At 35.7% G+C, this 27,146-nt stretch overlaps 2 protein-coding genes across 4 annotated transcripts in view; both read right to left on the bottom strand.

Annotated features, from left to right (window-relative positions):
• The window catches only part of MCMDC2 (minichromosome maintenance domain containing 2), a 32,751-nt gene extending 11,670 nt beyond the window's left edge, over nt 1–21,081 (bottom strand). Inside the window, exons 1-12 of the mRNA XM_063079999.1 lie at nt 21,048–21,081; nt 19,003–19,189; nt 18,781–18,911; nt 18,648–18,707; nt 16,600–16,795; nt 15,840–15,962; nt 15,617–15,721; nt 13,842–13,967; nt 11,993–12,230; nt 7,668–7,873; nt 2,860–3,026; nt 2,237–2,416 (exon numbers count right to left, since the gene is read on the bottom strand). Coding sequence (XP_062936069.1) covers nt 2,237–2,416; nt 2,860–3,026; nt 7,668–7,873; nt 11,993–12,230; nt 13,842–13,967; nt 15,617–15,721; nt 15,840–15,962; nt 16,600–16,795; nt 18,648–18,707; nt 18,781–18,911; nt 19,003–19,096 — 1,626 coding nt within the window. The 5' untranslated portion in view covers nt 19,097–19,189; nt 21,048–21,081. The remainder of the gene's footprint in view (nt 1–2,236; nt 2,417–2,859; nt 3,027–7,667; nt 7,874–11,992; nt 12,231–13,841; nt 13,968–15,616; nt 15,722–15,839; nt 15,963–16,599; nt 16,796–18,647; nt 18,708–18,780; nt 18,912–19,002; nt 19,190–21,047) is intronic.
• A 3,489-nt stretch (nt 21,082–24,570) lies between these two features.
• The window catches only part of SGK3 (serum/glucocorticoid regulated kinase family member 3), a 129,716-nt gene continuing 127,140 nt past the window's right edge, over nt 24,571–27,146 (bottom strand). For 2 of the 3 annotated variants that reach the window (XM_063079127.1, XM_063079126.1), the window contains one exon: nt 24,571–24,916. In XM_063079127.1, the coding sequence (XP_062935197.1) occupies nt 24,746–24,916 (171 nt within the window). In that variant the 3' untranslated portion in view covers nt 24,571–24,745. The remainder of the gene's footprint in view (nt 24,917–27,146) is intronic. The other variant, XM_063079128.1, reaches the window with a different exon arrangement.

The raw sequence follows: 27,146 nt of genomic DNA, 5'->3' as shown, positions 1-27,146 counted from the left end.
TTCTCACACTTCCTCTCACCATGTGATCTGCTTGTACCCGCCAGTGCCTGCCACTTTCCACCATAAGTAGAAGCAGCCTGAGGTCCGTGCCAGATGCAGCTGTCCCAGAACCATAAGCCAAATAAACTTTTCTTTATAAATTACCCAGTTTCAGGTATTCTGTTATAGCAACACAAAATGGACTAATACAGAAAATGAGGACAATACATCCAAACTACATCATCCCACCCCTGGTCTCCCAAAACTCATGTCATTCTCACATGCAAAATACAATCATTCAATCCCAACAGTCCCAAAAGTCTTAGTTTGTTGCAGCACCAACTTAAAAGTCCAAAGTCTCATCTGAGACCAAAGACAAAACTCCTTCTAGCTGTGAACCGGTAAAAAATTTATCTACTTCCAAGATACAGTGGTGGAACAGACATTGGGTACACATCCCTATCCCAAGAGGGAAGAATAGAACAGAAGAAAGGAGAAACAGGCCCCAAACAAGTCCAAAACCCAGCAGGGCAGACTTTAAATCTTAAAGCTCCAAAATAATCTTCTTTGACTTCTTTGACTGCAAACAGGGCACAATGGGGCATCTGGGATCCCAGAGCCTTGGGCAGCCCCATCCCTACCTCTGCCAGGCACTGGGCTGGTATCTGTAGCTTTTCTGGGCTGGTGTTTCATGTTGCCCGTGGCCCTACAGTTCTGGGGTCCTGGCGGTAGCCCCACTGCCTTAGCTCCACTAGACATTTCCCCTGTGGGGACTCTGTGGGGGTTCCAACCCCACTTTTCTGCTCTGCATTGCTCTAGTAGATGGCCTCTGCAGTGGCTCCACCCCTGCAGCAGGTCTCTACCTGGGCTCTCAGGCTTTTCCATACATCCTCTGAAATCTGGGTGGAGGCTGTCAAGCATCCACTGCTCTCATGTTATGCTGGCCTGCAGACTTAACACGACATGGACACCACCAAGGTTTCTGGCTTGTGCTCTCCAGAGCTGCTGCACAAACCATACTTGTGGCCACTTGAGGCAGGACTGCTCCAGCCAAAGCAGCTGGGATGCAGGGAGCAGGTTCCTGAGGGCAGTGGAGGCCCAGGTCTATCCTCCAGAACAATTCAGTCTTTCGAGGCCTCAGGGCCTGTGATGGGTGGGGCACCCTTCCAGATTTCTCAAATGCCTTCAGGGTCTTTCTCCCACTGCCTTGGCTATTAGCATCTGGCTGCCTCATCACCAAGCTAATGTCTTTAGTAACCAGTCTATCTGCTTCACCCTTGCATTTTTCTCCTGCTCTGCTTCTCTACCACATGGCCAGGCTACAAATTTTCCAAATCTTTATGCTCTGCTTCCCTTTTAAATTCTGGCTTTACATCATGCCTTTTCTGCAATAACTCAGCATAGGCTGTTGCAAGTAGCCATGCAGCTTCCTTAGTGCTTTGCTGCTTGGAAATTTCTTCCACCAAACATTCTGGTTCACAACTCTTATGTCCCACCTTCCACAAAGTCCTTGGGCATGGACACAATTCAGCCAAGTTCGTTGCTATGGTGTAGCAAGGGTGATCTTTTGTCCAATTCCTGATAAGTTTCTCATTTCTGAGACCTGATCATCTGCATGGCCTTTACTGTCCACATTTCTATCAGCATTCTGGTCACAACCATTTAACCAATCTCTAATATGTTCCAAACTTTCCCTCATCTTTTTATCTTCTGAGTCCTCCAAACTCCTCCATCCTTTGCCCATTACCCAGTTCCAAAGCTGCTTCCACATTTTCAGGTATGTGTATATCAACACCCCACTCCTTGGTACCAATTTTCTGTATTAGACTGTTTTGTGATGCTATAACAGAATATCTGTGACTGGGGAATTTATAAAGAAAAAAGGTTTATTTTGCTTACGATTCTGGGACAGCTGCATCTGGCGTGGGCCTTGGGCTGCTTCTACTCATGGTGGAAAGTGGTAGGCAGCCAGCACATACAAGCAGATCACATGTCGAGAGGAAGCAAGAGAGAGAGGGGAGATGTCAGGGTCCTTTTAAACACCCAGCTCTTGTGGGAACTAATAGAGCAAGAACTCATTCACTACTCCCAGCCCCCAGGGAAGGCATTAATCCATTCATGAGGGATCTGCCCCATGACTCAAACAGCTCCCAACACTGCCACATTGGGGACCAGATTTCCGCATGAGTTCTGGAGGACAATACATCTAAACTCCATCAGTACTGTTATTCTGGGTAACCATTTTATCTACCTTTACCTTTTCAAAATCTTCAGTTGTGAACTGTTTAGAAGCTACATAAAGAAGCCCTTCAGGATCAATGGCCTTCTTTAAAGTATGTTGCACTATAGGAAGAAGTGGGTAGCAAGGAGATGATTCGTTGCAGTTAATTAGTAATCCAAATGCCTCCACAAGGTTAGCTGGAATCAAACTGCAATCCTATATCCAACCAAAAGGTAACAGGCAAATATTAAACTGGCATTTACACAACTTGGGAATAATTAATTATAAGTTAATCATATAACTTATTATTATTTGTTATTTTTATTATTTTTATTATTTATTATTAACTATGATTTAAAGCAATTCCTGTATAGCATGGGAACTTTGTGGAGATCAATTTTTTTAAATTGCTCTTTACTGTTTTCTTACACAGTATTCATTAAAGACTCTCAACTACCTATTCAAATAGTAATTCCTACTGAGCAGACACCTGATTTGCATGACTAGAAAACATTAAAAATTTTAAACAACTGGGTTATTATTACTTGCAGTACCTGATAGAGTACAGAAATGGGTTAATAACAAAACCATTAAGACATACTAAGATATGTGATTAAATTCCCTGAACCATATTCTAACAAAATATACATATACCTTACCATCTGACCAATTAGAGTGTTAGTTTTCTGTGCATTTCTCTTTGAAGATGAATCCACATCAACAAAAGACCAAAAACTGCACTGAAGTTGAAAAGTCATTTGTTGATCAATGTCATCCCCAAACTTCTTTCCTGGGATGTATACTGTAATGCTTCTGCTCTCTAGAACTAAGTCAGAAAACATTATCCATCTATTATTTTAAGTTCATTTTGGTCTGTATCTAAAGATTAATAACAAATGTTATTATATAGGATTTTGCCGTCTAAACTTTGGATAGTAAAGACAAAAGTAAATTTGGTTTTGCGAGATACAGCTAAGAGCATCTACCATAGAAAGAACAAGGCAAAAAGAAAATTGAATGTTTATGTGTCTCACGATTTGATGAGAACCGGGAATCCAAAGCATATAGCTGGATTGTGGATGGGCATCTGGGTGGACTAGGCAGAAGGTAGGAGATTGGTCATATAGTGCAGGCTTACAAAGGAGGCTGAATTAAGCAATGTTCTTTTATGTGGGGGATAAAAATAATAGAAAGTATAAGTGGGTCAACCATGTAAAGTGAGAGGAGAAGACAGAATATGAACTATAATGACTGAGGGAAAATATATCTCATATTCAACATGTTCAAAACCAAATTCATCACCCCCCAACCCCCAGTGATTTTGTGTTCTTTATCCACAATCTGTGGCATCACCATCTGTCCACTTAAAACCCAAACAAGAAATTTGGAAACATCCTAATCCCCTTTCTAACCTTCCTTCACCTCTGTAACCATTCAGTCTATGATTTAATCCTATTGCTAGGATTTTCCCTCCCAAATAGTTTTCAAATTAATCTTTCATTCATGATGATAAAGTCTTTTGTGTACATATTTATCTTTCTCTTGGGTCACAGGGTAAACATATATTTAACTTAATAAAAACTGCCAGAGCAGTTTGTAGAATGGTTGTACCATTTTATACTCCCACCAGCAGTACATGAGAATTTCAGATGCTCCACACCCTCAACAAAGTTTTTTGTTGTTAATCTTTTAAATTTTTGCTATTCTAGTAGGCAGGGTCAGTTACTTAATTTGTGGGGCCTAGTGGTATAAAATGAAAATCTGGACTTCATGTTCAAAAAGCAGGAAAAATGCTGCTTTTAAGAGTATTAATGTAGAAAGCTTTACCCTTCAAAAATATTTAATATAAAATATAATAGGTGTGATATGGAGAAATTGTATCCCTCGTGAGTTATTGGTCGGAATATACAATGGTGCGGCCACTGTGGAAAAGTTTGGTGGTTCCTCAAAAAGTTAAACATAAAATTACTATATGACCCAACAATTCCACTTTTAGGTATATACACAAGAGAGTTGAAAGCAGGAATTCAAACACCAATGTTCATAGCAGCATTATTCACAATAACTAAAAGGTAGAAACAACCCAAGTGTCCATCAAAGATGAATGGAGTTTTTTTAAAGGTGGTATATATACAACTGAATATTATTCAGTCATAAAAAAAATGAAATTCTACTAAGAGGCAAATTCATAGAGACGGAAAGTAGAATAGAGGCTGTCAGGAGCTGGGGGAAGGGAAAAATAGGGACTTATTGTTTAGTAGGTAACAGTTTCTGTTTGGGATGATGAAACAGGTTTTGAAATGGACTAATGATAGTTAACATCGTGAATGTACTTAAGGCCACTGAATTGTACACTTAAAAGTAGTTAAAATGGTAACTTTTACAATATTGCATTTTATCACAATAAAAAAAAAGGAAGTAGTAATACATGCTACAACATGGATGGAACTTGAAAATATTATGCTGTTGGGGCTGGCCTGTGGCTCACTTGGGAGAGTGCGGTGCTGATAACACCAAGGCCACGGGTTCGGATCCCATATAAGGATGGCCGGTTTGCTCACTGGGTGAGCGTGGTGCTGACAACACCAAGTCAAGGGTTCAGATCCCCTTACCAGTTATCTTTAAAAAAAAAAAAAAGAAAGAAAATATTATGCTAAGTGAAAGAAGCCAGTCCTAGAGGCCTATTGTATGATTCCATGTATATGAAATGTCCAGAATAGGTAAATCCAAAGAAACAAAGCAATTAGTGGTTGCCAGGGACTGGGAGGGAGGTGGAACTTTGGAGGTAACTGCTTATGGGTATAGAGTTTCCTTTTGGAGTGATGAAAATATTCTGAAATAAGATAGGGGTAATGGTTGCACAACTGCGAATTTTATAAAAAGCACTGAACTGTACACTTTAAGAGGGTGAATGTATGACGTATGAATCTCAATAAAGCTGATACAAAAATGTAGTTTTAGTACTTACCATTCTAAATAAAGAAAAATTAAAATTTTAATTTATTGGCATGAATTATATCTTTTATCTTTACATTGTTCAATACTAGTCTTAAATGCAAATATATGAGCATTTATCTCATTTTTGGAACCACTAGTATTTTGTACATGCGTATGTATTTTGTTCTTACCAGAACAGTGTAAATGCTGCACAAAACTGTTTTTATTTCACTTCTTGATATGCACACATTTTACCAACACTCTGACTTCATCTTACTGATGAGTGAGGAAGGACTGAAAGGACAAAAAGTATGGGATGCCCTATCTCTTCCTTTCCTCCTGTATCATTTTCAGCATACGTGGTGGGCAAGTACAGGGAAGTAACTGAGTAAGAAAGGATATGACAGAGTTCTTTGGTTTTGTCTCTTAAAATGCCATTGCCTTGTTTCTGCATTAGAAGCACCAAGGTCAAGGGTTCAGATCCCCAGACTGGCCAGCTGCCAAAAAGAAAAAAAATAGAAGAAAGTCTGGTTCAAACAGAAAGCATGGCCTCTTAGGGCTATTAATGCCCCCTTACTCAGTTGAAGATGTGATGATATGGAATATAAGCACTGAATTGTAGTGCACCCACAGTGCATGGAAGTCCACTGAGAATCAAAGTGAGTACAAATTAAATGTGTTATTGAAGCTGCCTAGTGATGCAATATATGAAATAGTGTGGCAAGACACGGTAGATACACACATGCATGCATCCCCTCTGCTCACATTCAAGCTCCATTGTCTCATTGGACTTCCTTACAAAACACAAGTTCAAAGATAAAATTATTAAAAATTTGAAAATGGTGACAGCAGAGTTTTAAACCAAATGCCAGGCTCTTCGGGAGATGGGGTGGGGGGACAGGGGGCAGCAGTTCTGTGCAGCTGTATTTGTTCCACACCTGTGAAGCCAGCCTGCTAGTACATGAGTATTGGTATCCCACCGTGGTTTTTATTTTCATTTCCCTGATGACTAATGATGTTCAGCACTCTTTCATGTGCTTATTGGTCATTTTATATATCTTCCTGTGTAAAATCATTATTCGAGTATTTTGCTGGATTGTTTTTTAAGTTATTGACTTACAGAAATTATTTCCATGTTCTGGTTAAATATCCTACGTCAGATATATGTATTGCAATTATTTTATTTTTCTTTGCTTGCCTATTTTTTTTAATGGGGCATTTTGACGTATATAACTTTTTAGTTCTGATTAAGCTCAATTTATCAATTATTTTATGTTTAGTGTTATCTGGGTCCTGTCTAAGAAATTTTTGCCTACCCTAGGTCATGGAGATACCTATGTTTTCTTCTAACAGCAGCTTTATAGTTTAAGTTCTTTTCATTTAGGTTTATGATTCATCTCAAATTAATTACTGTGTATAGTTGTGAGGTATGAACTGAGATTAATTTTTTCCATATACACAGCCAGTTGTTCCACCATCATTTGTTGAAAAAGCTCCTTTCCTTATTGACTTGCTTTGGTGCTATGTTCAAAAATCAATTGATCATATTAATGTGGGTCTATTTCTGTATTCTCTTGTAGGATGAAGCAATATTCTATGTTCTTTGAGCATTCTTGCACAATTATGCTGGTATGCCAATAAGGCAAGGCCTTGATGCTCTTTGCCTGGTCCATAGTCGTCCATATCCTTGTTAGTTATAAATTTGGCCCAACCAGCAATATACCCTAATATCAAAACCAGACAAAGACATTACAAGAAAACTACAGACCAATATCTCTCAGGAACATAGATGAAAAAATCCTCAACAAAATACTAGTAAATCAAATCCAACAATCCAACAATGTATGAAATGAATTATTTTGGATCCCTATACTGGCCAGCCACTCCCTCTCCCCCCAACCCCAAAAAAGAATTATACACCACAACCAAGTGGGATTTATCCCAGGTATGCAAGGCTGGTTCAACATTCAAAAATCAGTTAATGTAATCCATCACATCAACAGGCTAAAAGAAAATCATAATATCATATTAATAGATGCAGAAAAAGCCTTTGACAAAATCTAACACTCACTTGTGATAAAAAAAACTTTCAGCAGATTAGGAATAGAAAAGAACTTCCTCAACTTGACAAAGAACATTTACAAAAAATATACAGCTAACATCATACTTAATGGTGAGAAACTTGAAGCTTTCCCACTAAGATCAGGTATAAGGCAAGGAGATCCCCTCTTACTAATGCTTTTCAACATTGTACTGGAAGTCCTAGTTAATGTATTAAGACAAAAAGAGGAAATAAATCTGGCCCAATACAAACTCATATGTTAGCACAACTGAGAGCAAAGGTTAAAATAGTGTATTTGCACATTAAATTCCTGTTTTTTTTATAAAACTGAAATGAGACATGGTATTTAACATAATTTCTCAATTCCTAAAATATGTGCAATATCATCTTAACTGTTAAGTAACTCTTGGACACTGATAGAACTGTAGGTTAAACAGGTAAAAATTAATTTTAAAAAATATTGTTTACCTGATTGAAGCTGTTCAAGTTTATCCTTTTTGTGTGAAGCCAAGTCTCCTATAAAGCAGATACCACCTTTAGCTAGCAAAGCACTGCCAGCTTGAATGCTAACCGCTCCAGTTCCATACTTATTCCTGGACAGTGTAGGAAAAATTTCAGTAGAGACTGGATGACGTATACCACGAGGAACAAGATTTATGCTAAAATTCAAAAGCCTAGGGGGAGAAAAATAAATTATTCATGTCTATTATTTAATATTTGATTTTCAGAAGTCATACTGTGTTAACAGCTACACAATTAAGTTTAGTTTGATTCCATGTTTATTGAGCAGCTGTGGTATACCAGGTATGTGCTATGGATAAAAACATATATGAGACTTGGTCTTTAACTTGGAAAGCTCACAGCCTAGAATGAGAGACATAAAAAATGAAGACACTTTGTGATAAATACTAAAATAAACGTCTGGAGAATAAGGGAGTATTATTTTTTCCTGGAAGGGAGTCAGAGAAATCTACAGAGAGATAACATCTAAACTGGGTCTTCCTCTTTTTATGGATTGCTGTCTTTGCTTATTCAGAATTTTTGCACAGGGCTTGCCAATGTCCCATGACGACTATCCCTGCCACCTCTGTATCATGGCAATTCTTGATAAATCCTTTTGATTTCTAACCTCTTTGCTAATTGCCTCAGTCTCTTTATTTCTCAAATTTAAATTCTGAGAAAGGAATATGATTATGTTAGCTTAGTTTTCAAATCCTTGCCCCATAAATTATACTTGGCTGGTACAATCAACTATAATTAGCAGACATAATCATGAAATGCAAAAGAGGGTGAGGCAGTATCCCTTAGATGTGGATAGCTAGACACTATAAAATACATCTAGTGTATGTGCCATTCCAAGAAATTTGGACATTAATCTGAAAAAATATAAAATGTGGGAGCGATATTTAGAAAGAAATTTTTGCAAGCCCATAGAGCAATGGTTCTAAACCCTAGCCCATATTAAAATAACCTGGAAAGCTTTTAACAAATCTCAATACCAAGCCCCACTTAAATTGAATCTCTGGGGGAGAGAAACAGTTCATATATAAATATATATATTTGTGTGTGTGTGTGTGTGGCTGACTGGTAAGGGGATCCAAACCCTTGACCTTGATGTTAGCAGCACCATGCTCTAACCAAGCTAGCTAACCAGCCAGCCCTATAAATAGTTTTTAAAAATTCTCCCAGGTGATTCTAATATGCAGCCAGGCTGAGAACCTAGAGACATGGAACAATGAGCCTCAAGCTTGGCTACACATTGGAATCAGCTGAGGAATTTTTAAAATTACTGATGCAAGGTCACAGAATACAAAGTTAAAATACAAAAATTAATTGTATTTCTATGTATTTATTTGTATTTCTATACTGCAAATAAAAATGAAATCAAGAAAACACTAACATTTTTAATAGCATAAAAGTATCAGACATTTTGGAATCAATTTAACAAAATATATGCATGACCTTTACAAAACATTGCTGAGAGAAATTAAAGATATAAATAAATGGAGAGATATATCATATTCATGGATTGGAAACTTCAATATTGTGAAGATGTAAATTGTCCCTGAAATTGATTTATAGGTCAAATGCAGTTCCTACTAAAATCCTTAAAGGCTTTTTCTTTGGTGGGGAGGTTGGTATTAACATATTGATTCTAAACTTTATAAGAAAATGCAAAGGGTCTAAAATAGCTTTTAAAAATCTTGAAAATGAAGAATAAAGTCACATCACCTGATTTCAAGACTGAACATAGAGCTATAATAATCACAGAGTGTAATATTGGCATTAAGTATAAACAAATAGATCAAAGTAACAGAAAAGAGATTTCAAATGGATTTACACCCAGTTCAATTTTATACCCAGTTGCTACCCAGTACAATTGATTTTCAGCAATTGTACCAAAACAATTCAACAGGGAAAGGAAAGTCTTTTTATTAACAAATGGTGTGGAAAAATTGGATAAATGCATAAGAAAAACATTAACCTTAATTCCTATCTCACACCATATACAAAAGTTAAATTGAGATAGATAACAGACCTAACTAATATAAAAGCTAAAACTATAATGCTTCTAGAAGAAAACATAAAAGAATATCTTCATGAACTTGCAGTAGGCAAAGGTTTCTTAAACAGAAACCAGAAAACACTAAACATAATAGAAAACAATAAATAGAACTTCATAAAAAGTAAAAAGTCTGCTCATCAAAGACTACTTTAAGAAAATTTAGAAACACAAGCTTTGGACTAGAAGAAAAATTTCATAATACATATATGTGGCAAAGGACATGCATCCAGAACAACCTCGCTAGAAGGTGATCAAAGGACTTAAAGTGACACTTCATAAAAGAAGATATACGAGTAGCCAATAAGCACAGGATACAGAGGTCAAATCAGTAGTCATCAGGGAAATGAAAAAGACTAACAACACCAAATATTGGTGAATGTGGGAACAAGTGGAACTCTTACACTGTGGGGAGGAATGCAAAATGGTACAACCACTTTGGAAAATTGGCAGTTTCTTATAAAGTTAAAGATAACTTATGACCCAGCTATTCCATTCCTAGGTATTTACCCAAATAATGAAAATACATGTCCAAAAAAGGATTTGTACAAGAATGTTCACAGCAACTTTATTCATAATAGTCAAAACACGCAAAACCCAATGTCCACCGCTAAGAGAACGGATAAAAAATAGTGGTGTATTGATATAATGGAATATTACTCATCAATAAAAACAATGAACTACAGAGGTACACAACTGTATCAATCTCAAAAACATTATGTTGAGTGAAAGAGACTAGACCCAAAAGAGTATGCACCATATAATTCCATTATAAAAAATTCAAGAACAGTAAAATAAATCTGTGGTGAGAAAAATCACTTGTGGAGATAGGAACTGATTGGAAGAGGGAATGAGGGAAATTTCTGGGGTGATGGAAATATTTTATATCTTGTGCTGGTGGTGGTTATAGGAGTATATGCATTTATCAAAACTCATTGGTTGTTTTTAATTAGATCTTCTTATTACACTATATTTCACTATATATAAATTTTACATAAAAACAAACAAAAAACCGAATCTCTCATACAGTCCCAAATACCATAAGAAAAGTCAAAAGGTTAATGAAAAACAGGAAAAGAGACAAAGGCCTTTGTTTACAACAGGCATCACAAATCAATAAGATATAGATAAACAATAGAAAAATAGACAATGATCAAGAGTAGGAGGTTCACAGAAAAATAACACAACTGTCTAATAAGCTCTGAATGACAATAAAAGTTATTCCCAATTAAAGAAATGCAAATTAAAATAAAATTTCATTTTCCAGCCATCAGGCACCAAAATTTTAAAGTTTGATAATATCCAGAAGCTGTGAGGAAGCAAATACTGTATTCTCATGCTCCATTAGCAGAAAGAATAAACTGGTGCAGTCTGTAGCATTTGGCACCATATTTACATTGTCCGTGGCAATTTAATGTTAGCAAAATATCATTTATTCAATTAAATTAATGTTAATTTGAATTTTATTTATTTTAAATTTATTTTATAAGTTTAATTTTGTTTTAGAATCACATACGAGATATTAATATAAGGAGCTTATTCCTAGCTTTGTGAACATTTAAGTCACTTTTTTAAAAAGGGTACTTGCTAGTGGGGAGCCCCAAAATGCTGAGTAGAGAGGCTTATTCCTAGGTTAGGGTGATGTCCCCCCAAAACAGTCATTTTGGCACTTTTAACAGCCTTATTTGGGTGCAGTGGATCAACATTATGGAATGGAATTTTGAAGAAAAATAAGGAAATAGCTTGTTGGCTCTTAGGGGGACAATTATTTAAAAATGAAAAAGTACAAAAGCAAAATATAGAGTTAGAGAATGGGGGAAATGGAAGGTTGGGAAGGATGCGTTTATTTGTAAAGGCCTGAGTGGGGAAATAGGTTGAAATTTTGAGTGGTTAGATTCTCAGAATATTAAAAGCAAACATCGCATAGAAATGTTTTAAAAGTTTCAAACTTCATTGATAAACATTGATTTAAACACTTATACTGGTTCAGATAAATTTTTAATATTGATCTTTTTTTTTTTTTTTTTTTAAATTTTATTTTGTCGATATACATTTTGGCTGATTATTGCTCCCCATCACCAAAACCTCCCTCCCTTCTCCCTCCCCCCCTCCCCCCCAACAATGTCCTTTCTGTTTTTAATATTGATCTTATAATATGCTCATGGGAAGGATTTATGCAAATCTGTGACCAATTTATAATTTTTAAAATTTATGACACATATTTATTTACCTGTGTATAAGTAGAGTATCACTTGTTATAATTAAAATATCTAGGCAATCTTCCAGTTCCTTGTTATGGTCACTTGTCTGTACTAGACTCATCAACAAACAGAGCTTGAGCAAATTGTAAGTCCCAGAAGGAACAATATGTGATGCAAAGATATTGGCAAGTATTGCTGTAAACTTCCAGCATGAGCAGGAAGTCAAGGAGAGGAGACACTTGAAGTTGTCACTAATTCCTGAAGGAACTAAAAGTAAATATTAATACACATAGTAGAACGGGGTTTAAAACAAGAAAACAACATTATGGATATTTAATTCCATTTGTCTAAAATATTATAAAATTATAGTTGTTATGATGCATATTCAAATTCTTATAACGATATCAAATTATGATTGGAGGTCATGCTGATCTATTATTTCTATCCCAGAGAATGTAATTAAAGGAAGCAGTCATCTGTGTCTACATAGATTGGCTGCGGGATGCAGGCAAATCCCTTATTCTGCTCCTTTTAAGATCTATGTGATCAAAGTCAGATTACGGAGCTCCTGTATTACTGTTTGCTGCTGTATTTCCATGTTTGAAATAATATCACCTTCAGTGGGGGCTAATAAGTAGAATGGGAAATATTTAAATGTTACTGTTAAAAGGAAATATTTATATTCTACTACTTTGAAAGCACTGTAGTATATAGTATATTCTAACATTCCAGATTTTCTCCAACTCCTGAAAGGGATGAGTGATTTATCCAATTGGTCAGTTTAAGAAGAACAACTAACTACATGCATACCCCAGTCCCATTCTCCTTCCTCATGGGCTGCCATCACAGAGCAATGATTTCCTCTATTAATCCATGTCCGTGGACTAAGAGAGGCCTACCTTAGTCTAGCTCTTGCCATTTTAACATTAGAGTGGTTAAATCTGCCTAATTCTGGAGTTCAGTATATGAAAGCATACTTTTCCACCTACATATAAGTCATGTTCTGCTACCAAATTAGTAAATCTTGAAACACTTAGCAGAAAATACTAAAAAGATCACTAAACTGCCTACAGTCTCAGTGCTTTTTCCCTTCAATATTTTTGTTCCTTTAAGAAGCTTTTCTTTTCAGTATAAGTAAAGGTATCTAGAGTCCACATGCGTTTAAATTCAACTTGGATCTTTATTACTATAGATGGATATCTATAGATTCCAAAAAATCCAACTCTGTTGAAGACTTAACCAGCGTCTCTTACATTTAGATATTTGTGAGCCAAGTTAAAAGAGGAGGTCTGCTCTCCACTTTTGATTACTTAATGCTAAATTATGTTGGAGTTGTTAAAGGAAATTGTCAGTAATAAAGGTGATATTTTGACCTCCCTGCCTTTATCTTTTGTGTTATTTCTTGATTTGTTCAGAACTCAGAAGAGGAAAAGGATGCTATTTTATTGAGCTCTTTCTCAGACCACAACAGTTACTTAGAGTTGCCTTGGCTACAAAATAAAGGGAAGTATAGAAAAATTCTATGACTAATCTCTAACCCTTGGCATCCTCAAACATTTTTCTCCTCGCTAATTATAAAGAAAAAATTTTTAAAAGGCTTAGCACTCGGAAAGGAGTCCTGCCAGCAAGTTTCCACAACATTACCCTGTTTTATTTCCTTCATAGCACTTGTTATCTGAAATTGTCTTATTGATTAGTTTACATCTTTATTAACTGTCTGCTATATAATTTAAGAGCAGGAACTTTGACTGTCCTGGTTACAACTATATCCGTAGTGCTTAAAAGAGTGCCTACCACATAGGCAAACAATATTTATTTGTTGAATAAATGGACTTAAATTTAAGTATCTGTTAATATACGATACTAATATTTCCTTACCTCTTGGATTGCAAAGAGTGATGCTATTTGCTTCCATACAGACAGCAGTTTGTGAGGTTTTTAGACAGGTTGGAATTCCAATAATTTTATATTCACTTCCTATATTCATTTTATTAACTGACTCATCTAAAATTATTAAACACAGAAGAAAATATGTATTCACTAAATGAAACTTGTATATGATCATATGGTTCAAAGAACCAGAACCAGTAACAATTCAGTAGTTGAGTTAATAGTATTTACTTTTGTTTAGTGTAATGTTAATATGGAGTGACACTAATAATGTAAATTTTCTAAGTTTAATTGCTGATAAATTTTTAGTTATATGCAATGATGAATTAACTTCAAGAAGCACAAGATGTAGCAACTTGATACTCTCCTATAATAGTCAAAAGGAAGACTATCATTCTATATAAGATGAAACACCTTTGCATTAAATGACAAGGAATGTTAAAAATTACCTTATAAGTAATAATTTTATTTGGGAAGAAAATAATTTTACTATCTACAATACATGTAAGTTACTCGTATATTCATTATCTAATTGCAAACTGTAAGATAGATATTCTTTTTTTTTTTTTTTGTCTTTTTGAGACCGGCCGCACTGCGCTCAGCCAGTGAGCACACCAGCCATCCTTATATAGGATCCGAACCCGCGGTGGGAGCACTGCTGCGCTCCCAGCGCCGCACTCTCCCGAGTGCGCCACGGGGTCGGCCCTAAGATAGGTATTCTTATCTCCACTTTAAATGTGAAGAAACTGAGAGGTTAAGACTTTAACAAAGCATATATATGCACCATGGAATACTACTCTGCCATAAAAAAGAATGAAATTCTCTCATTTGCAACAACATGGATGAGCTTGGAGAAACTTATGTTGAGTGAAATAAGCAAAGCACAGAGGGATAAATACTGCATGTACTCACTCAAAAGTGGGAGCTAAGAGAGAAAGAAGGAAGGAAAGAAAGACCACAGTGGTGTTTGGACTTGCAGAGGGAGAGAGCATACCTAAGGATACAAAGTGGAGTGGGGCAAAAGGGGATGGGAGGGAGGTTGGGGATAATTGGGTGTGGGACACGGGGTACAATCATAATTTGTGGTAATGGGCATGCTGCCAGTATGGATCTGGCCTTCACATCTTGGGCATGAGAGGTGACAATCGGCTTTGTATCTCATGAATATTCATAACCAATTAAAAAAAAAAGACTTGCACATCTAGTTCTGCCTATCTACAAAGTCTACCCACTTGCATTATACTAGATTTCTCACATGTACAGATTGGGCAAAGCTTTGCACGACTTCAAAGCTTATTTAAAAAGCATACTAAAAATTATGACCCTGCATTCTACAGTCAGAAGTTGGTTGGCTGTAAAGCTATTAAAGGTTTACAAGGAGGAGCAAGGGTTAACTTCTCTCTGTGAAGATCAAACATTGATCTCCATAATTTTTCTTCTCTCTCTCTTTTTAGCTCCAGAGAGCTAAATAATAACCCCAATATTTATGTAAGACACACACAGAATGATGACAGATCATTATTTTAAAATAACTGTGACCCTGGGACAAGCACAATGCTTTGAATATAGTGGGTGCTAATATCATTTAAAGTAAGTGTTGTATGACTGAATGAATAATTGATACATTAGTTGAATATGTCTCTCTTAAGACACTCAAGAATAATAAGATGTATTTCTTAAGCTACAGAAGTACCATTTATAATATATAAACACAGACAAGCTGATTACATATTTTATAGCAATTTATTTTGAGTTCAATTTACCTCTTAGGAAAATTGTAAGAGATTGAAACCTAAATGGCTGGTTGTTAGAATATCCTTGAAAAGCATGAAGTGCCTTTGTGGTAATTATTTCAACTATCTGTTTATCTTAAGGCAAAGAGAAAAAATGAATTAGTTATTAGAATCTATATTCAATTTAATTTCCACATCAAAATATTAGACACTATTTTAAAAATTGTAATTACAAAATATAAATGCATTTTACCACCAAGTACTCTAAATTTTCTGTCTTCTTGAAGTGAAGATGCACACAGATTACACAAAAAGTCGTTTCTTACAGTTGCAGATTCTGTAGCACCAGGCACATGCACTCTTATATACTGAAATCCTGAAAGAAAACAGTGGTAAACAAAATTTGCTTTCAGATTTAGTTATCTATTTTCTATCCATTAAAAGAGGTTTAATTCACAGTATATTTAATTCAATTTTGCACTTGGGTTCAGAGTAGCTCAATTAACACTATTGCATGGCTGTTCCTTACTAGGCACTGTGCAAAGGCACTGATAATATGAATGCTTAGACACACAATTTCTACACGTGGCAATGAAAAACAGATCATTTCAGTATGCAGCATTCATTTGCAGGGTGTTCCAAAAGAAAAAAGGGGAATCTAAACCCCTGAGAGGTGGGGTTAAAAGGAAAAGATGTCATGGAGGAGGACTGAAGTTAAGGCAAAGTGTTGAGAGAGGACATTAGTTGAAGAGGGAAAAGCATGAGTAAACAGTCATGAAACAATGTGTGAGAAGAACAGGTTCTTCAGTAACATAGGAGCACTTGTTAAATTAGGGGGAAGGGGGGTAAAAAGGAGAATGTATTTCAATATTGTGCAGAGTAAACATAAACATTAGGAGATACCAAATTTTATTACATTCTTTCCACTTTGTGAGCGTTTTATAACTAATTGTAAACACAATTTAGGATTAAACAATAAATTGCTTAATGTTCTGTTACATTTTAATATTTACCTTTTGAGAGAGGACATGCTTCATCTGAACAAAGGAATCTCGCACCTTGTGTATACTTGGTTACAGTTGTCATTGCGATCACAATCCCTTGCATCATATAAAATCTTTGAGATGTATAATCAAGTGGAAACTCACAAAGATCAAGACCATAACTTGGCAGAGGAGGTAAATGTGTTAATTTCAGCACTATATTAATCTAATAAGAACATAAAAATGGTATTAATAAAAATAGGAGATCCAATTTGTTAGGAACCAAAATTTTAAGATAAAAGAGATTCAAATATAAAATTAAAGTAAAAATCTTACAATCTAAATTTTAATTGAAAATATCATTATGAACTCATTATTCTTCCTTAAAAATACACATTTCCTGGTTATATCCACAGAAAAGACTTAAAAAACAATGTCAAATCAATAGCAAAGAACACCGCTAGCACCCAGATTATGATCTCTTAATATAATTTCTCACTAAAAAGAACCAGGGCTACTTGGGGAAAATGGCTGATTCTAGGTTGGGGGCAGAAAATATACCAGATGGACTTGGCACATCCTCTTGTGTCAGAAACCAAGGGTGTTATAAAAATTAATATAGGAGCAAACTTGAAGGGACTTCCAATGACCAAGGGTAGGATAATATAAGCATCAAAAAGAATAACTGAGATTCATTGAAACATATCGGTTATATTAAAAAGTTCATAAGTTTCGCATATTTAAGAAAAAGGAAAAAAAGTATTAGTGATCACTGAAGGCTGCTTGATTTCAACTTATCACTCTCTGAAAATTTATAAAGGGAAAGAATCAAACATTTATTTTGGCTCTCTTTACAAATTGTATTTGACAGTAACCAAACAGTTGATGAGAGAAAATTTCTCTTATAGAATAATTACAGCTAATAGATTCAGAAAGAATGCTAAAATTAGGAAAACCACTATTTTGTAGCTCCTAATGAAATAATGGATTATAGGCAGTGAACATCAATGACTGCTAAAACCATTAGGTGGAAGTTGATGGGAAACTACAATGGAAGGATCAGAATGACAATGCCTGAACCCACTGATCAATTGTGACATTGCTAAAAGCGGGACAACAGATATTATATTCTCCTGATATAGTGCAATATGAAACTATGATGTATTCTTGTCAAAATGAGTTGAATCTGAACCTAAAGTCTTTAGAAACAACTTCTATTTTGGAAATACAGGGTAGAGGGGACTAAGTTAAATGAAATAGCAGCACAAGGAAGTAATCAGACAAATCCAGATTATGTAGCATTTTATAGGACAATTAACTAGCTTCTTCAGTCAATGGGGGGCTAGCTGGTTAACTCAGTTGGTTAGAGCATGGTGCTGATAACACCACAGTCCAGAGTTCAATCCCTGTACTGTCCAGCTGCCAAAAAAAAAAAAAAAAAAGTCAATGGTTTAAAAAGGGAAGGGGAGGGAATGGCTCTAGATTGAGAGACTTAGTGAGATGTAAGAACCAATAATAATGTATGGACCTTGTTTTGATTCTGATTTGAGTAAACCAGTTATAAGACATTCTTGAGACAATTGGGCAAATTTAATATTGACTGGATATTAGATGATACCAATAAATTATTGTTACTTTGTAAAGGGTGATAATGGCATTGTGGTTATATAAGAAAAATGTCCATAATTTTTAGAGGTAGATACTGAAGTATGTAGGGGTAAAATAATAGGACATTTGGGATTTGCTTATTTGAAATATTAAAATATTTCAGAAAAAAATTGATGATGCAGGTATGGCAAAATATTGTAACACAATCTGAGTGATAGATACATAGAGGTTCATTGTATTATTCTCTTTACTTTGGGGTATTATATTGGAGATGTTTTGTTTTACTATAAAAATGTTTAATGTTACAAGTATATTACAGGAAATAAAGATGCATATGTAAGATGCACTGAACTTTGAAAATAGTAATCTTTTTAATAAACAAAAAAAAATCTATGAATATAAAAATATTTATTTACAAGATACCTTGAAAGTTTGTATCTGATTTTTCTTTAACTTTAACTAAAACTTACTTGAGTTTCAGTTTGTAATTGTCCAATTAATGAGAGAGTCTTCACAGCAATAAAACAGACCTGTGATTTCAAACAAACAAAACAGTTACCAAAATTTCCATGTGGCATAAAATTATTCCATTTTTTAACTTACTGATTGAAAAACTTCAGCAGCTTTTAAAGGTTGGTGTAAAATGTGATTTCCAAGTTCAGCGTCTAATTCAACAACATCAGAGGGATTTATTAAAATATTGAATCGATAGACAGCATAACTTTGTTTTGAATCTGTGAAAATACAGAAATGTAAAAGTTAAGATAGTTAAATGTGAGAATATATTTGGAAGTTGCTAAATAAAGTCACCTTTACTGAACATACCATTGTAGTACTTGCAATCGTCTATAAACTTTTGGAGGCCTCCACTTCTGTCAAGATAGATAAGGGCTGCCTCTTTCATTTTTAGATTTGACATTTTCTCCTAATTAATGATTCTTCTGTGTTACTAATTGATTAAACCATGGTTGCTGGTAAAGATGGTGAAACTCAAAGGAAGGATGAGAAAAACCTAGAAATAAAATAAAATTTACTTTTGAAAACTTCTAATAAGACTCCTGACCTCTCTTGGCTTAGTATCTTTACCTGTAGGAAATGAAGAGGTTGTATTAGATGACTAAGGGCCCTTTTAGTTTTAAATCTTGTGTCAGTAACCAACATAAAACATTTAAACTATAGTAATGAGTAGAGAGTGGAATATACAAAATTAAAGACAGCAAACACTAATTGTAAACAATATTTGCCAGTAATTGTAATAGGTGCTAGGAATAAAATAATATTGCATCTTGCCTTTCAAGAAGTTACCAATTTAGAGAAGTCAAAAATGATGATTAATACATTATTTATTATTATTTATTCACCCATTACTGAATATTTATTTGGCATCTACTATTTATTGGATACAAGACTATCCTAGGCATTAGGGATACAAAGATGAGTAAAATGTCCCTATCTTTCAGAAAGAGCACAGTGAGGAAAGACAGGTATGTAAACAGTTACAAGACAACTTAACTGCTATAATAGAAATATGAATATACTAGGGAGCATGGAAGAAACAACATGTTTGAAATATTTCACAAAATTTGAGTATGGTCATCCTTGAGTATGGTTCATAATATTTTCTATTAGGACATTTTGACTGAAGACAGTGCAGTCATAGAGAAGCAGCTATGAATTCTACTTTAAAGGTGACATTAGATAGATGAATATTTCACTAATTGGAGGAGAGGTGATGTGTAGGAAGAGAAAGTTTTTCAGAGATAAGGGTTACCCTCCCTCCTGCCATTATCAGTCCTACCTATTGGCTCTACACTCCTACCTGGCTACTTTCCAAAGAAAAGTAATCGAGGCTGTCCTTTTAGCTATTATATAGGTGTGAAACTTCAGAGTTTGTTTCTCTGTAACATAAATACAATGATCTTAAAGTGTGTGTTGTGTTCAGGACATCACATTTCTGCGTCATCAGAACATTAGGTTCTGGGTTTGAATGAAGGGAAGCTATTGGTAATGAAACGGTTGGGTGAGGCCAAATTATGAAAGTTTTTGAAGTCCATGATGATTATATAAGCAAAGGGAACCCATCAAAGTTTTTTAAAACAGTAAAGAAATAGATCCGATTTTTATTTTGGAAGTTAGTAGAAAATGGGTTGGAATAGTGGAAGAGCTGATAATCAGTTTTTAGCCACTGCAGTGTCCCTAAAAGATGAATGGCCTGCCCCAGAGAATTAGGAATGAAATGGAATGTTGGAGATGGATTCTAGAATTTTAAAGATATAACACTGGGTCTGGTGACCAGTCTGTACAACATGGGAAAGAGTAGTCCAAAGATAAGTGGGTTTTTAATATGGGTGTGTGTGGATGCTGCTGCTCTAAAGGAAATATGAAACTTCCGGAAAAGAGTAGGAAAATGATAAGGAAAATTTCATTTTAAACACCCTGACTCTGAGGGGCTCTTGGGACGCCCAGATAGATACAGGGCCTGTAAATCAGGGCCTGGGCCTCAGTGGCGTCTGGTGTCACCGTGCTGAGGTCCTGAGGAGTGGATGCATTTTCAAGGAAGATTAAGTAGAGGAAAAGACAGGAAGCCGGGGAAAGCTTATTAGATAAGCGAACAAGGACACAGCTCTCTAAGTATTCCTAAGTGTCGGTGCACTAGGGACAGACGCGGATTGTGTTTTCTCTCCTTGTCCCGTCAGCCCCGGGGATGAACTGGTGAGGGGACGACAGCAGGAAAACACCTCCCAACCCAAGTGGAAAGCGAATCTGGCCTCACACGCTGGGACCCAGCTCCCCCTCCCCCCAACACAGCCGCAACTTCCCGGACAGTGGGCCCCAGCCCAGCAGTGCTTTACAATCACCCTCGAACCCACCAAGCGCGGCCCGTCGCGCGTCGCCTCGAGCGCCGGCGGAGCGGGAGCACTTGCGCGCATGCGCGCACTCCCGACCGTTGGCGGGGGGCGCGGGGGCTGTCGGGACCGCGCTCGCCCCTCCCCTCCCGTTGCTACGGGCGCTAGAGTCACCTGCTCTCCACCCCCCGCCCTTTAATTTCTTCACTTTTGCTCCCTTCCTGCGGCAAAGAGACAGGGCTAATTTTGTTTTCGTTATCACAGTATTTTATTATTACAGAATATCACTGAACATCAGATACAACTTTTCAGGGATAGGGTGAGAATTAGAAAGTTCCCAATAAGTTGAAAAATTTAAGTATACATCCAATGCAGAAAACAAATACTGTACGTGAATCCTTTTGATAGAGCTATGTGACACTCTCCACGCTCCCCGCCCCCAACCCGGTTCCCCTGTCAGTCTACACACGCAAAACCTGGCATAACATTTCAAGGCACTCGAGCCACCTGAAACTCTCTTGTGTACACTTTAGGGTTTCATAGTGCTAAGGATGAAAGTTTCTGTCCCTACAAAATTCATATGTTGAAACATAATCCCCAATGTATTGAGAAGCGGGGCTTTGGGGAGGTAAATGGGATTAGTGCCCTTGTGAAAAAAACTCCAGAGAGCTAGTTATTAGCCTCGTCCACCGCGTGAGGACTTACTGAGAAGTCTCCATTTATGAGAAAAGGGCCCTCACCTGACACTAAGCCTCTTTATCCTGGATTCCCAAGCCTGCAGAACTGGGATAAATGTATGTTGCTTATAAGCCCCCCAGTTTATGGTATTTTTGTTACAGCAGCCCCAATGGACTACGACACATATAAATGAACAATCATCTTGGGAATGGTATAATCTGTAAAACAAACAAAAAAAACCCCAGTAAAAGTAAAAACTGCCTTTAGGGCCGAGCCCGTGGCGCACTCGGGATCCTATATAGGAATGGCAGGTGCACTCACTGGCTGAGTACCGGTCACGAAAAAGACAAAAAACAAAACAAAACAAACAAAAAAAAACTGCCTTTAAAGGCAGGTGGCAGAAAAATCCCATTTAAAAACAGAGCTAATTTACAAACTGCACATTTGACGAATTATCAATTTTAATATGCTGTATTGAAAAAGTAATTCCAACATTACCAAAAATGTTCCTGTATATCCAGTCCTACTTTTCATACAGCACAGTATATGATATACATAAAAAAGGACTTACAAAACATTTGTGTAAAGTTTTGTAATATTATGCCCAAGGAAAATAACTATACCAGTTACAAGCATACTAACGGCAAATTTTTATAGTGGCAAAAATGTAGAATATTTAAGCGCCCATTCAAATGTTTACCATTGGGCCGGCCCGTGGCTCACTCGGGAGAGTGCGGTGCTGATAACACCAAGGCCCCGGGTTCGGATCCCATATACGGATGGCTGGTTCGCTCACTGGCTGAGCGTGGTGCTGACAACACCAAGTCAAGGGTTAAGATCCCCTTACCGGTCATCTTTAAAAAAAAAAAAAAAAATGTTTACCATTGCTCAAATTATATCTGAGCAGTGTTTGTTAGCTCTTTGTAAATTACTTAAATTCAAAACTTGTGGTATATTGAATCTTTGTATAGAGTACCTGCTGCCAGTGTCTACATCATTTGGCATCTATACCCCAGGAGTGCCAAATAAATTTTGTAACTTTCAGTGTGTACTATGATGTGACAATAGTTGAGAAGCCCTACATTGTACCATATGCAGCAAAATAAGAGGTATGGGTAACATGAAGAATGTTACAGTCTTTATTCAGAACTTTGAGTTTATTTTGGTAGTAACCATGAAATGGTTCAACTATTCAAAGGGCACACATTTTTATAAAAGACTTACGCTATGAGAGAAAAAGATAACGTTGAAACTAGTAATTTATGTGTCCAAATATTTTGTTTTCTATTCACTTTTCTCCCTCACATGTATTTCATTCTGTAATGACTACTGTAACCATCACCAATTTTAATTTCCAATAATGACAGGCATTAAATGATCATTAATGTTTACGCTAACTTTATTATACAGATTTGTATTTCTTGTGTTCCAATAAACATCTAAATTCTATTTTCAATTCGTTCATAAAAATATGCAATATTGCACTTTAATTTTTGGCAGTTTAATTAAGGAGTAGCTGAGTTTAAAAAAATCATACAAGAAACTAGTTTTTATTTTGCTTTATAATAAGCAAATAGCTTTGTGTAAAAGCAGAACTTACAGTAGTGCCATATAAACCAATTATTTACAGTGCAGATATTAAAGTCTTACCTCTAAAGGAAGATTCAGTGTATTGTAATAATATTTATTAATCTAACAAAAGCACACTCCCTTCTCACCCCCCTCCCCTTTCTGAGAAATACTTTCATGATTTTGTGATTCTCAAGAGAATATATGGAAGGAATGCTTGTTCTTGGAGCATCTAAACTGAGTCACTAAACTCTTTGACAATAATGTTTCCTACATGACTTGAAAAACCTCCACTCTAAACTAAGAATAAGAATTCCAAGTTAAGCATCCCTTTTTATTTTTCTATAGTTATTCTCTTTTACCATTACAAGTGCACAAGTTAGTTGATATGTTACGATTTTAAGGCCAATTTCTTATACTTTTTCTAAGATACATAAGATACTGAATATGCATCTGCCTGAATTATTTTTAACTTTTGTTATATTGTAGTGAACTATACACATTTACAATGACCCAGAATTTATTTTACTTTGTAATTACCAATTAGGTAGATACAAAGCTCAATATATATATATTTTTTAGGAAGACAGTTTTGAAATAGTCATTTGCAAAAGCAAATACTAAAATTTAGACCTACTTAACAGCATATTAAATATTCAAAAGACCAAAAGGAACATAAATAGAATATATCTGTAATATAAATACATGACATGGACATTCATTTTTGGCACCACCTAAAAAAGAACAGCAATATTTTATTACTCTGCAGATCTTTGGGAATTCTTTAAAATTTCTAACCATTAAATGTTTTCTTTTCCTCCAGAGGAAAGATAATTTACAAATTTGAATTGGTATTTCAAAAGCAAATGATTTCCTTTTGTTTCTTCTTAAATGATCTGCAGATTGAACAGTTATTCGAAGTGTCAACTAGCAGTCAGTGTCTTAACTAGGCTTTTACATTTTAATCCTACCAAGAACCAATTATTTCAAACAGTGATTTATCATGGAAAGATCCGGTTTCTTCTTAAACAATCCCATACCAATTGCATAGTTCTGATATGATAACAAAAGTTATACTAGAGAGTTACAAAGGTATTAACGTATGGTAACTGAACTGAAATAGACTGTTAAAAAACAGTCTATCTTGGTTAGATGTTAGTGTAAACTTAGAGGGAAAAAACAGTCAATAGCAAAGAGTTTTCTTTAAAAATAGGTTAATGCTAAGAATAATAGCTTTTAAAATTTCTGTTTAAAAATGAGCTTAATAAACAAGAATACAAATTTTAATTCAAAACCTAGCTCTTTGAAAGGCCCCATTTTCTTGCATACAGCAGAAAATACATTTGTTCATAGTTTTCAACATTACTAATAAAAATGAGGCACTAGTTACATATTTGAATATATTCACACAAATAGGAATTTCAGTCCCATCCGCCGGCTTATATTTGTTCAATGATTTCTGAATGGCGAACTGTTCACAAAAATAAGTCTTCTGAAGGAGGTGCATAAGAGAAACCAAGGAATGCATCATCTGCTTCCAGTACACTGGCATTCACTATAGAATAGTCAGAAGACACACACACAGAGTATGGAACTGTTTCTTCTGTAAACGCTGTGTCGAAGTTCCTGATATCATCTGGTCCAGCCTAAAACATCAAAAGCATAATATTATTCACTTAGCTTTTCCTTCATTTAGTCATTCATTAAAACTCCTTTAAGAATTAGTATATTTATTCCTGGCAAGATTACATGTCTTCCTACTTCATTTCTTTGAAACGTTTTTCCGCTTTTTCTTTCCTGACTTTTATTATTTGGAAGAACTACTGTTCTTCTAGCAGTTACAGTCTTGTTGGGTAAGGGGGAGGAGAGAGAAAAGAATGAGGAAGGCTAGCAAACGGAGTCTTTACCTAGCTAATTTTCAATCTCAATCCCTGTAACCAATCCCCTTTCTCTCTGCCCCTCACCACCTCTAAGGGCTCAGGTAGGTTTTCAGGATAGCATTTTGCATTTGAGCCTTCATAAAATGCCTGCCTATCTGGTTTGCAATTCTGGGTGGTGAAGCCTTCTGATGAAGGAATGAAAGGGTTATAAGTAGAATTGTGAAAGGTGACTCATCATGCTACAGAGAAGGTCAAAAAGCATTTGGCTAGGGTGCCCTTAACTCTGCAGGCCTAAGGGAAATAGGTGCACAGAAACTGAAGCACAATGGCGCTTTGGCTATAAGGCATTGGTTCTAAATCTTCCTTTACAAATCTGATGCAAGCTAATGGACCCTTCCCTTCCAATGTATTTATAGATAAAAACTGGGATAGAAATTCAGGTGATTAATTCTTAAAGTCCATCCCTGAAGCTACATGTTGTTTCTGCTATTTGGAAGGGAATCCTTAAAATGCTCAAGCCATCAAGTCTAACTGAGGTAAACAGGTAAGAGATTCAGGGCAGATAATATAAACTGAGGCTAAACTAATAATTAGCCTGGTCTGTTTACAAACTGAGCAGAGCAGAGACCAGGGAAACCCATAATACTAGATCCTTCCATATGAAAAAATTCCCCACAGAGGACAAAGAATGCTAGAAATTATGTGTATGTGTGTGTATATATATTTTTTTCCTCATCAAATTCTTATATACAATCCTTGAAGTATGGGCTCTTAAATTCTGGCTAAGAAATATGCTAGCTGTTAATTCTTTATATAAACTATCCTATCTCTATGAGCTTGTTTCCTCTTCTGTAAAATAAGAGTACTATCACCTACCTCTTAAGGATATGAATTAATCCATTAATTTATATGAATAAAATTCCCAGATCTGACATGCAGAAGGTGCTCAGCACATGATAACAAATGTTCTTTTACTTGGCTTTATAAATATTTTGTGAATGACTTTGTGGCTGGTACTGACAGGGATAAAACTGTATGGTTTACATTAAGAGTAAGGGCTCTGTCTTTGGAGTGGCTGAGTTCAAATTCTAGCTCTGCAACTTTAATTTCTGGGCAAGTTATTTAACCTATTCTGTGCCTCAGTTAACTCATTTGTAATATGTAGAAAATAACAGTACTACTTTATAGGATGTTGTCAGGATTAAGTAAAAGGATACATGTAAAGTATTGAGAACAGAGTATTGGAACATCTGCTTCATTATACCTTGGAGTTAACTTTTTGATCTTTGTTAATCTATTAGGTGGAAAATGGTAACCTGTTATGATTTAATTTTGCATTTCTTCAATTGTAAGTTTGAACATCTTTTCATATAATTAAAAGCCATCTGTATTTCTTTTTCTGTAATTCCATGTTTTGTGTTTTTTGTCCACATTTCTATTGGTTGCCAGTCTTTTTACTCACTGACTTGTAAGAGTGTTTTACGTGTTAAGGAAAATTTCCTCCAGTTTGTTATTTGCTTGTATTGTTTTTTTTCTTGCAGATATTTCTAAATTTTGTGTGGTTAAATTTACCATTTTTTTTCTCTTATGGCTTCCAATTGTTAACAGCGAAATAAAATGATTCTAATCCATTTATAATGAAGACTACTTGGGCACATAGTATAATTGAAGTAAATATTTTCTGCAACCCATTGGATTTTAGAAGGACTATTAATTGCTAAAAATGTTCATCACAGAAATGTTGAAGTTTAGCATGATCAATAACCCAACTCTCCCTTTCCTAGTAACTAACCCTATTTAAAATATAAAACACCCATCAGACTGAACAATCAATTATACTCATGCATCACTTAGCAATGGGGATACATTCTGAGAAATGTGTCATTAGACAATTTTGTCGTTGTGTGAACATTATTCAGTGTACTTACACAAACCTAGATGTTATAGCCTACTATACACCTAGGCCATATGGTATAGCCTAGGGTTCCTAGGCTAC

The sequence above is a fragment of the Cynocephalus volans genome, chromosome 15, assembly GCF_027409185.1.
Source record: "Cynocephalus volans isolate mCynVol1 chromosome 15, mCynVol1.pri, whole genome shotgun sequence".
NCBI lineage: Eukaryota > Metazoa > Chordata > Mammalia > Dermoptera > Cynocephalidae > Cynocephalus > Cynocephalus volans.
This window is presented reverse-complemented; position numbering and strand designations above follow the sequence as displayed.